The sequence below is a fragment of the Varanus komodoensis genome, unplaced genomic scaffold, assembly GCF_004798865.1.
Source record: "Varanus komodoensis strain SLA01 unplaced genomic scaffold, ASM479886v1 scaffold7_1, whole genome shotgun sequence".
Lineage (NCBI taxonomy): Eukaryota > Metazoa > Chordata > Lepidosauria > Squamata > Varanidae > Varanus > Varanus komodoensis.
The window spans coordinates 5,991,852-6,004,504 of record NW_025336479.1 but is presented as its reverse complement, the minus strand read 5'-3'; the positions used below and the strand labels follow the sequence as shown (position 1 = coordinate 6,004,504).

The 12,653-nt window shown below is 40.2% G+C and overlaps 1 protein-coding gene across 8 annotated transcripts in view; it reads right to left on the bottom strand.

Annotated features, from left to right (window-relative positions):
• The window catches only part of MAP2K4 (mitogen-activated protein kinase kinase 4), a 63,811-nt gene that overhangs the window by 23,429 nt on the left and 27,729 nt on the right, over positions 1-12,653 (bottom strand). For all 8 annotated transcript variants that reach the window (XM_044453739.1, XM_044453741.1, XM_044453742.1 and 5 more), the window contains one exon: positions 4,952-5,126. In XM_044453739.1, the coding sequence (XP_044309674.1) occupies positions 4,952-5,126 (175 nt within the window). The remainder of the gene's footprint in view (positions 1-4,951; positions 5,127-12,653) is intronic.

Here is a 12,653-nt window from a genome sequence, read left to right as displayed (position 1 = left end):
TGCATCAGAGACAGGCCCAGCACTTTGTTGTAGCGTCCAGACAGAAGAGCTCAGCAGAGGGGTTCCATCAGGTATTGTGGCCCCAAGCCACGTAAGGCTTTATGGATTAAAACCAGCACCTTGAACAGGGCTCAGAAAGATACAGGCAGCCAGTGCAAGCAGGTCAGAATTGGTGTTATTCAGTTCCTATTATCAGTCTGGCTGCCACATTCTGCACAAGCTGCAGCTTTCAAACTGTCTTTAAGGGCAACCCCACATAGAGTGCACTGCACTACTCTAATTTAGAGATTATTAGAGCATAGATCACTGATAGGCTATCTCTGTCCAGAAAGGGGCATAGGTAACCCACCAGCCAAACCTGGCAGGAGGACTTCTGGGCCACTGAAGTCACCTGGGCCTCAAGTGACAAAGCCGGCTCAAGGAGCGCCCGCAAGCTATAAACCTGCTCCTTCAAGAGGAGTGCAATCTCATCTAGAACAGGTTGGATTCCCATCATCTGGTCAGAAGAAGCACCCACTGATAGCATCTCAGTCTTGTTTGGATTGTTTGTTAGCCCCCATCCAGTTCATTGTCACTGCCAGGCATCAGTTCAGCACATACACAGGCATACCTGCTCTAGAAGAAAAGGAGAAATAGAGCTGTGTGCCATTAACATATTGAAGACAACACACTCCAAAACTCCAGATGACCTCACTCAGTAGTTTTATGTAAGCATTAAACAGCATGGGGAAAAAGACTGACCCCTGGGAAATGCAAAATGCAGAATTCAAGGGGCAGAGTTATATTCCCAAAGTACCATCTTCTGAAGCCTACCAACAAAATAGGGGCAGAATCACTGCAATGTAGTGTCTCACTCCCAGCTCTGACAGTAGTCCAGGAAGCACACCATGGCTGAGAATATCAAAAGCCACTGAGAGATCCAGGGCAAGCAGCAGGATCACACTCCCCGTCTCTCTCCCAGCATAGGTCATCATCATGCAGGGTGACCAAAGCTGTTGCTGTACCAAAACCAGGCCTGAACCCCAGCTGAAATGGATCCAAACAATCAGTCCCATCCAAGAGTGCCTGGAGCTGGTTGGCCACCATCCACTCAGAACCTTGCCCAGGAACAGGATATTTACCACCAGCCTAAAAATCATTGAGTTCTTCCAGGTTTAGGCAGAGTTTTTTCAGGAGTGATGTCACCCCTGCTTGTTTCAGGTGACCTGGGACAACTCCTTGTACAGAGGCATTAATCACCTTTTTGCCCAACTGGCAGTTCCCTCCCTACTGGCTTTTATTAGCCAGAAGGAGTAAGGATCCAGTACGCACATGGCTGCACAGAGGCCCAAGCACCTTGTCAATATCCTCCAGCTGTACTTATCAGACCAGACTGTGCTGTGGATTCAACTGCTGTACCACCAGAGTCTAAAACCTGCTGAATACAGGAAGTCCCTAGGAAATATATTATAGTGGGCCTCAGACAGCTCCAAGATGTTCTTGGGACCAGCATGTAATAAGCCCTGGACAATCCTAGAGAGCTCAACTGTGCTGCAAATGGAAGACCGAATGGAAGCAGTCAGATACTGCTTCTTTGTTGCTCTCACTGCCTCCAAAATATTCCATATAGATTGGCATATAAGATGACCCTCGAAACCAGAAATAGCAAGGCAAAAATCTGAGGGCAGGTCATCTTATATGCCAGGTGAAAAATGTTCATCACATCACATGTTTAAGAAAAGATAGATAACAAAGACAATTATATTTACAAGCTAGCTTTTAAAAATAATCATGGGGGGAAAACCCTTCTTACTGGCACTGGGGGAGCTTGTCCTGAATTGCACTGTGCCATAAGCCTTGCTGGCTGTGGTGGCTGGGAAGAAGAGTGTTCCCCATATGGCTGTCTTCCTAGAGATGCAGTGCAGCCCAAGTGAGCCTCCTCCCTCTTGCCTGCCCCCTTCCCGCTCTCATTTGTGGAGCTGCTGTTGGCCATCCTTCCCCATCAGTCCCAGCCAGCCAGCCCTTTGTGGGCTAGCATCAGCCTCCAAAATGTAGAGCATATAGGTATTTTAAATAAAACCAAAACTACCATTCCAGTATCTCACTACATCCAGTGTCTCCGCAGAAATACAAGAGGGTAAGCACAAAGCAAGACTGAATATTGGATAGAAAACATGGTATCTGCTTAGGCATTAGGTGGAAAAGGACAGAAAGAGATCATCCATGCAGATAGGGAACAAATGAAGAGAAGGAACTATGAAAGACTTACGAAATGGAATCCAGAAATCCTGAGCAGTTCACAACAACTTTGGACATGCAATTCTATCACCCTTACAGTAGATGCTTACATGCCTCCAAACTCCAAGGGTTACAAGGATCCAGTGCAAGATACAGGAGCAGCAAACTTCACTGCCCCCATGCCTTACATCTTGCAATTTAACAAATATGGCCATGTTCAATCATCTAGGTTTACCAACAGATGGGAAAAAGGGAAGGAGGCTTGGGCACCAATTACAATTGACATACCCCACCTCCCCCCCACCCCACCCCAAGGCCCATTCACAACTCAAGGGGGTGGTCAGCCAGTGCGGTTCAATCTATGCTGGCTTTGATGGAAGGGGTGAGGGCTTGACCTTCAGGGTTCAAGTACTGATCTCAGTGGTTCAACTCCAAAATAATCCTACAGTTTCCTAAAATGATGTAAGAAGGTAAAGGATTGTGCCCCAGGACATCTAAATAGACATTTTAACTACCTTTACACATCTGGCCTTGCAGGAAATAATTTGATGGGCGATTGATACATACAATGAGGAACCTTAGGCTCAAGTGAACTAAAGTGAATAAGTAACAGATGCACATCTCAAGCAACTTGAAAAGCCTCAATTCTTCCATCTATTAGGACATGACAATTCTGCCACTAACAGGGCATTACTGTTCAATAAAGTTTCATCTAAATTGCCTCTTCATCTCAGAATTCCCCTATGCTGGTCCTTTCTGGCAAAGTTCTCTGAAGTACATCAACTGAAATACAAAATTAGCATAAGACATAATGTGCTTACTCAGACAGGCTTGCCAATAAATAAATAAATAGTTCAGTTATGCCTCTGCCCATAGCGTTTTTAATTTCTCTGTAACCCTCATGTAACCCTTCTTGGCATAGCTGACATATGCCAATCTCAAAAACAAGCTACAAAAAATCCCAATCAGTAGCACTCTTGTAGTATACAAAAGCCATTTTTACACACTGCTGCTTCATGCTGCTTTTGTGATCTTGTAGCCTTTGCATTTATTATAATTTTGTTTGTGTTTTTACTGTTTTATACATTCTTGTAAACTGCTCTGGAAATATGATTGAAAGACAATATAAAATGCCTGAAACATATATACATATAAATTTAACTGTATACTTCCGATCCTTGAAATGCAAACTTGAAATGTTAAGTGTGATTACAACAATTGTGTATCATACAAAGAGCCACTTTACAAGACAGCTGTACTCCAGCATTTGCTTTAGTGAACAGGGAAAGCATAAAATGCAGACCTGAATCCTTTAAGAACATTCTAAGGAACAAGACTATTCTAAGGAACCTTTGTGAAACTGGCCTCTGTACCGGCACCTGTACTCTTTGTTTAATTGTTCTTAACATTTGAGGCACACTGTCTGTGTTTACTGTGGCAAACTCCACTGGAGCCCAGCTGTCTATCTGGTAATAAAAGCTTGATTTGTTGTTATGTGAAAACCAGATATTGGTCCTCAACATTGTGGTCATGCACTATAATCGTGGATGCACAGGGAAAAAAAGGATGAGAACATTTTACCCTACCAATTTTGGGAGAGCAAGGAATAAGTGAGAACTGATTTTTGTCTAGCCATTGCCCAGTGATGTAGTTCAGAGAACTCAGCACTGCTACCAGAGAAGTCAAGTGAAGAACAGTTAAGAGTCTTAAACACATCAGTGAAACCCAATTCTACTCCTATCCTGCCAGAAGACCAAAGCACATTGTGCAAAAAAAAGTATTTTGTTCTCTAAGCTGTTTGCTTAACAGAATAATCCTAGATCAAGCAGAGTATATTCCAGATAATATACATGCTGGCACGTAGCAAGAGACTCGCCTCTGCCTTGGCATTAACTTATTTTAGAACCCATTGTTGCAGACAATATTTCTACAAGAAAATGAAGAAAAACAGCTTATTCTTGTTTGTCAGTGAAGGTGATACAGCATCAAGTAATTCTTACTAATTCTTATTAAAAGCAAAAAAAGTATTTTTCCTACAGACAACTCTCAAAGAATTGCTAACCAACTCAGCCAAATTATGATAATATTGTACAATATTGTTAAAAACAAATGTTATGTCTGAATTTAAGAGTTTAATGTTTATGTCTGAACAAGTACAAAATTGATGAAAGATGCCAAACAGAAACTTTTACAACTCAGATAATCTCCAGTAACACACTGAAAGAACACAGGTGTAATAGCACAAAGAATTATGGTTAACAGAATCTATTCCACCTCCACACCACATACTTTGTGGCTACAAAAAGGAATGCAAACTGCTGCAGCATGGCTTAAGTTGCAGAAAGCAATTCTCTTGTTCCACAAAGGCCCCTGAACTGTCTGCTGCAGAATGGCACTTCCTACCAGTATGAGCTAGCTTTAAACCAGTGACCTAGAGGTGAAAGGTCTCAGATCCCATAGAAAAGCAGACTTTCAATCTCTTCATGTCATTTGAAAGGAATGCTCATTTCAAAAAAGAAGCATACTTTTAAAAGGTATTATCTTTGAAGTTTACATATCACACAAGATAAGCCATTAATAACACAGTACTGTCAGCCAATATAGACCATATAGTGGGGAGGGGTGGGAGGAAGAAAAGAACAATTATTGTGTACTAGATGGATGAACTTTAAATTCTCCATCATGTTTTGCCCCAGCTGTTGGAAGTACAAACATAATTATGGGCATCACCTACTTTAACGGCCATAATTTGCCCACTTGGTTTGTGGACCATTTTGTTGACAGAACCATAAGCGCCTCGTCCAATTTCTCCAAGGTCTTTCAAGTCCTCTGCAGTAAAATCCCAATGCTGTTCAGGGGAAATCTTCAATTTTCCTGATGATTCAATGCTGTGTGTTCTCAGTCTCTCTCTGTCAAAAAATTTGGGAAGGAATTTTTCCACATTTTAAATAGTTTGAAACTTTTTTCAGCAGCACTGAATAAAAGCATTTATTTAGAGGAGTGCACATAAGGCTAATGCAAAAAAATATAAACTCCAGAAAGGAGCTAAATAGGGGGCACAGAGTGGGAGGCTGAGATGAGATTCACTTGGGGTGACTAGACTTTAATAGCTACTACAAAAGACTTGGTCAATGTCTTACATTACAGCAATTTTCTTTTCATTTCTTTGGTTGTTTATAAAATCCTGTATAAAACTATTTTAGAGTTCTGGCAGGATACTATGAAATGCACAAGGCTAGCACAACTTATGCTGGAAAATGTGGACATCTTGAGTAATTATAGGTTGATAGCTAACCACTGTCCTTTTATTATCTCCACTGTTAACACCGTAAAGAAAATTCACACCTGTGATTATTGGGTTTTTGAGGAGAATTCATCAACTTTAATGGAAAACTGCAAACTTAAAAAACATAATACCTTCATTTAAGTCCAAAAATACATGCATTTTGTCATTGCCTCTTTGAAAAAATAATTTTTTTATTTTAAACGCTACAAAGCGTTTTTTTTTTTTTTTTAACCACTTGGGGAAGGCAGATAACAGACTTACACAGTTGTGTTAAGTTTCTTTTTCCCAGTAAGGGGCTTTAACTTGAAGAAACACATCCATTTTTCTTCTTCTTTTATTTCCCAAGAATCAGTCTCAAGACAAATGTTAAAATCTGTAGCATTTCTTGACCATATTTTCCTACTGTTATTCCACGTCATCAGACTAGAAAGTTAATTTTATTTCATAAAAGCCAAAGTGTGGAACTCAGTATTTAGTTCCAACAAAACAGGTTTTAGATTAGACTGGTAAACTCTAAGTCCCAAGCTCTCAATTTGAAAGTGCTTCAGAGTTTACATTTCTGAAATACTCCCACCCATTCACAAACAACACAGAACTAAGAGCCTGTCAAATTTCATCATTGTGGGTGAGAGGGAGAACTGGTCTGGGGCATTTGGTGCCTAGACACTTGCTCTGTTCAAACACAATGCCAGGCCTCAGGATCATGTACTCTTTCATCTACTTGCACAAATGACAAACCAGTTTGCTATTACATCTAAATAAAACTACGGTTTTCAAAAGCTATTGCTTTACTTGCAAACCAGTCCTGGAAACCACTGCCTATTATAGTGTCCAACTATGGATTGCAATGAAAGTTAACGCACTTAAAGATATCAGAAGAAGACGGGACATTTATATAATGCTGAACTATGAACACCCTGTAAATGCTTAAGTACCTCTCTCCCTTTCTCTGGATTTTCCCCTTCTCAGTATTCCATACCTAATACAGATTCAAACTCTTTAGGATAGATATAGAGATAGCACAATGCAACAAAAGGAAAGAAGCAATATTTTTCAGCATCTCCTTCAGCATTTCAGTGCTTGCCTGTTTAACTAAATAAACACCTATATTTTCAAAACAAATGACCTTTCTACAAAATCTTAGTAAAAAAGAAAAGAAATAGGGAAGTAATCAAAACATTGAGGGAAAATGAGATGAAAGAATAAAATTCTATCAATCCTTGCTATTTACAACTGCTAATTTTTCTTGGAAATAGCATCACACTATCACTAGGAATTCAATACAGTTTAATTTGAGATCATCAGCAATATGAAGATATTTTAGAAGGTATCTCGGGTGAGAAAGAAAAAGACCTCTCAGTTACCGGAGTCACAGCTCCACAGGCAGGAACACTGATGCCCTACAAATTGCCCTCAGCAGCTAAATACAGATCTTGGTCATAAAAAGACGCATTTCCTGAGTTGATAATCCTACAATACTGAAGAATCAAAGAATTTTGATGACAGAAATACTGATGTCATCACAACATGGAATAGTGGCCAGTCATTTAATGCACGGTTAATTTGCAGGTATGTTGCAACAAATTAAAGGTAAAGGTTTCCCCTTGACATTAAGTCCAGTCATGCCTGACTCTAGGGGGCGGTGCTCATCTCCGTTTCCTAGCAAAGGGAGCCAGTGTTTGTCCGCAGACAGTCTCCGTGGTCATGTGGCCAGCATGACTAAACACCGAGGTGCACGGAACCCTGTTACCTGCCCACCGAAGTGGCACCTTTTTATCTACTTGCATTTGCATACTTTTGAACAGCAAGGCTGGCAGGAGCTGGGATGGAGCAACGGGAGCTCACCCCGTTCTGCAGATTCGAACCAGCGACCTTTTCATCAACCAGCCCAGCGATTTAAACCACTGTGCCACCTGCAGTCCCTGCAACAAATTAGCTTACCACTAACATTTTACCACTAAATATTATACAATATTTCCAAAATTTTTCAGGATTCACACATCACCAAGTTTGACTGGAATTACCATATTTTTATCTTTGTGATTCTTCTCATTCATCTATTCATATACCCAGGCAAAATGATAGTTTGGCTCGATTTAACAAATCCTACTTGATTACTACATATACAAAACTACTTCCTTTGTACAGAACATTATATGAATGAAGGAATCAAAAAGGTATTCAAAGTGCGTGTGAATCAGGATTTTATCCACCAATCAAGGTTTATGTCACAGTGCCATTGCACATTAACACAAATCCCTCTTTAGGGTCTGGCACTTAGTAACAGAGAATCTAATGTGCACTATCTTTTTGCTGTGATTGCTGCAGCAATGTAGGGCTCCTTGGGTGAATAAGTCCTTTTGACAGAAGTAATGTATGAACTGCTCAAATGGTTCGATAAATTACATTCTGCTAGCCCATGAAAGCAACAGCCAGCCAACTAAACAGCCAATCATCTTTGCCTACAAATCAAACCTAAGTACACTTAAGAGTAAGACTCACTAACTTACTAGAAAGTATTTCTAAATAAATATGGTTTGGATAACATTACAAATTAATATACATTGATGACATTAAAAATAAATCAGAATGATTTTTGACTATTAGGAGCAGGAAGGGAGTACAACCAAGCATGAGCTATAGTCCATGTCTGGGCTTACTCCATGGCAGTGATGAGAAAGAAATCTTATTTTTTCACCACTAATTTGTAATCCAGAGCACCTGTTCCAAGTAATGTGAAGAATGAGACATACTGGCCTAGGAAAAGAGGTAATCTGTGTTTTGTTTTTGGTTTTTTGTGACCACTATGCAGATAACCAGTTGCCTTCACTCTAACTTCACTCTACTATATTTAGTGCTAATTCAATGAATGTTCCTTTGGTAGCTGATTGTCCTGTTACTATGGATACTTTTCAAATCTGGACAGCCTGAGATTGTGGATAGGACTGATCCTGACTGGATAACATTACAAATTAATATACATTGATGACATTAAAAATAAATCAGAATGATTTTTGACTATTAGGAGCAGGAAGGGAGTACAACCAAGCATGAGCTATAGTCCATGTCTGGGCTTACTCCATGGCAGTGATGAGAAAGAAATCTTATTTTTTCACCACTAATTTGTAATCCAGAGCACCTGTTCCAAGTAATGTGAAGAATGAGACATACTGGCCTAGGAAAAGAGGTAATCTGTGTTTTGTTTTTGGTTTTTTGTGACCACTATGCAGATAACCAGTTGCCTTCACTCTAACTTCACTCTACTATATTTAGTGCTAATTCAATGAATGTTCCTTTGGTAGCTGATTGTCCTGTTACTATGGATACTTTTCAAATCTGGACAGCCTGAGATTGTGGATAGGACTGATCCTGACTTTAACCCTTATGGTTCCTAGTTGTGAGTAGCCAGTAGAGGATTGGTCAACGGAAGAAAAATTATTAAGTTCCATTAAGGCAACAGCTGAAGAGTGAGAGAGGCAGAGGAAAACTTAAACCTGCTCCAGTTGGACTGTCCCTTCCCCGCCCCTGGGTCATTTACCACCAACACTGTAGGAAGGAGCAGGAAAGCAAAGGGGGCAAACAAGATGGAAAACAAAGCCAGCTCCAGCTAGGCTGTTCCCTCTCCACCCATTGAGCAATTTTCCACCAAATGTCACATGGAAAAGAAGAGGAGAGCAAGCAGGAATGTGGGAAGAGAACAAAGGGCCTAGTCCAGCTCAACAGTTCCTCCCCTTGCTCCCAAAGTCAATTGACACCAACCTGCAACAATCTGATTGTTATGTTTTTTAAATATCATTGTATTTTGATTTTACATGTTACCCCCATGCTTGTAATCTTAAATGTAAAGTATACACATTTTTCTAAATAAATGAATGAAAGGAGATCAAGAGGCTCTGTTTGAATCCCAGCATATTGTACAATATTTGACGAGTCAGTCCATTTTCAGGCAAGGTTCTTCACTTTACTAAGATGCACAGTTGCTCTTGCCAAATTGTAGATGGAAGGTAGCATTTGTGTGTCTAAGAAAATGCTGCATGGGCCATTTACCCTGAGAATGGCAGCATCAAAATAGATTGGAAAGTATCTTACAATACTGAAAACTAGTTAACAATAGTTAACACAGTTAGTTAACAGTTAGATAAACTAGAACTAGTTAACACAATTTTCTGGTTTACATTGGCTTGACTTTTTGTTTCATTTCTTTATATTGGCCATGGCACTTGTTTTTTTCTGTTTCAGGCCCTTTTTATCAGAAGGAAGAAACCTTGGGTGTCCTGACTGATGATCTACATGGGGAGCTAGATATGAGAAAAACAAAGCTGTTGGACCTCCTAGTGGCTTTTGATATCATACTGGTATTCTTCTACACTGCCTGATTGGGATGGGACTTGGTAGCTACTGTTGGTAATGACTCTGATCTTTCCTAGAAAGACAGCTTCATAAGATGATGCTAGGGAACTGCTGGTCAACAAGGCAGACACTGTCCCTTGTTCTTCTTACCAGCTTTAAGAATCCACTAGTAGAGATCTGAAATATGGTGCCATCAGAATGCTGACAGGTCCTGACTCCCTCTCTCATATTTATTTTAATCCAGAGAGGCTGTCAAAAGGCTGAGACTGGTAATGAAACTTAATCAAGACAGGATTAGTTGTCTAACTGCTGAGCTGCCTGTCCCTACTCACTAGTTGTACCCATTCCTAGAGAAAGCAGGTCTAAGCACAGTATAACAATGAGCAATGGGTCTGTCTTTAAAAATTGTGCAGAAACTTCAGCCAGTTCCATGTGACAGCGGAAGTTTGGTCTGGAACTGGTTCAAGCACACTGGCTTCCTGTCCATTTTTCAGCTCAGGTCAGGGTGCTAGTTACTACTTTTAAATAAATAAACATTGTAAGAATTGGATACTTTTTTTTGGTTCCAGGATCACTCAAAGGAAGTCTCTTAACTGGCAAGTAAGAATAACCAAGGAAGCTACTCTGTATATCCTGAGACACATGGGAGGGTACTTCCTCTATGATCACAACTGAACTGTAGAATTCCTTCTCAAGGTTGGTCTGCATTGCTTTTCCTTGTTGATTTCTTCATCTTATGAAGGGTTGTGGTTTTTTAGCAAGTGTTTGGCCTGCCTATTATTTTAAATTTCTGACTCATGGAATTGGAACTGATGTGGAATTGGTATGTTTAATCTTACCATTTGCTGGAGCAAAACATCCTTCCAATGGAATTATGCCTTGCCCCATCAGCACTGGCTAAGCATACCTTGAAGACTTCTCTCTTCACAGATGACTTGACTAGGTTCATAAATAGCTTGCATGCTTTAGAGCAACTTTCTAATATTACCAGCATACCTATTATTTCTGGCATTCTTTCCTTCTTTGTTTTGTGTTTCTGTATGGGTAGTGCATCTTATAAACATCTTCAACATCTTCAAATTAATAAAGTAGAATGTGGACAAATTACAGGGACATACAATTTTGGTACTGGATGACTTGCAGAGCCAGTACCATGCTAGTTACCAAGATAGGCCTAAAGCATATAGGACATCAAGCAATTATTTCATCCAGCCTTCCCAAACATGGTGTGTTCCAAATATTTTAAACTATAGCTCCCAACATGTCTGTCTATCAGTGCACTGGCTAGAGCTGATGAGATTTGAAGACAAAAACATCCAGAGGGGACAAGTGTAGGAAAGGATAATTTAAACATAACTTGAAGTGGAGTACAACAGATTGGCAGCCCCAAAGGTAAAAGCCCAACCATTTCTAAGGATGAAAACCTTAATATGCTGTGTTTGGGACACCAAGGAAAACAGGGGTCCTGTGTAAATACATCTGCAACTGATCGGCACCAGAAACCTTGTGTTAGGGCACGATCATAGTTCTGATCACTACTATTTCACACAGACTAACAGTACTGGATTGGGAGAAAGAGCTACTGTCATGTCAACACCACAACAATAGCTCTATATCCACTCATCAGAAGTACCTTTTGTTAATGCTTCTTGTTTTCCTCTTACTGTCACCAATTGAGGCATTATGTAGAAATGGTCCTAATGAGTAAGATGCAGGGGTGAGCAGAGTTCAGGGTTGTGGAATCCACTTTGTTCTTTACTAGAACCTGATGCAAAAGACGCACACTGAGAATTAAAGAACTATGAACTCAGAAATTTGTTTGTTTAACATAACTAAATGGAACTCATAAAACTTCCACACAAAAATTCATTCTAAGTTATCCCAAGCTTTCAGCAGTATAATTTAGGGTAAGAGGGAAGTCACAAGTCTGTTCAGAAGATTAAAGAGGGGGAAATAAAAAACAGTGGCTCGTTTATTCCAGCATGCATGCCTTCTGCATGCCACGGGGGAATTTGCATAATTACCATGTGTAGCTTTCCTATGTTGTGCAAACCTGGTGAAAATGGCTCCTTGCAGGGCTTTGGGGTAGCTTAACCACAGCAACTAGCCATCTTTGCCGGTCTGAGCACCATGGAAAGCTGTGCTTGTGGGGATATTATGCACATCCCCCCAGAACATGAGCAGCATCCATGGTGGGGGAAATAAGCCACTGTGATCATCTGAACAGTTCTAGAGTGTTTCTACTATTACTAAAGAAAGGGAAATAAAAAATCTTTTGTCAATCTACTGCAAGGCACTCTTGAAGATCCACATCTACCTTCTGCCTGCCCCTTATCTAGAAGGTCTCTGAGTAGCAGTAAAACTTTAAAACAATGCCAGATGGGAAACAAAGCCCACACTCCAAAGCATCTGGCCTCCTATGCACAATGCAGTCGAACAATGCAGTGGATTTCAGAGCAGTGCAATAGCACAGTATGAAGATAATACAGGGCTATGTTATTTTTAAGCATTGGGCAAGTGAACTGGATGTGGAAAACAATTGTAAATACAGGAATTCTCCAATTTCACAGGCAGTAAAAGAAGCAAGTTTGAATTCTTTCCAAGTTTATAGAAAAGCTGCATATACACTGTGATTACTGCAGTACACTTTGCAACAAACAATGGAACATTTAGTCAAATCCAAAACAAAAGAACATTCTTAAGGCCTTCATGCTAAGGGGGCGGGGATGAGTCAAGAGTGCCAAGGAGTTTGAAACTTAGCAGTTCTTATAATGGTTGCAACTGCTTATATTACTAAAAC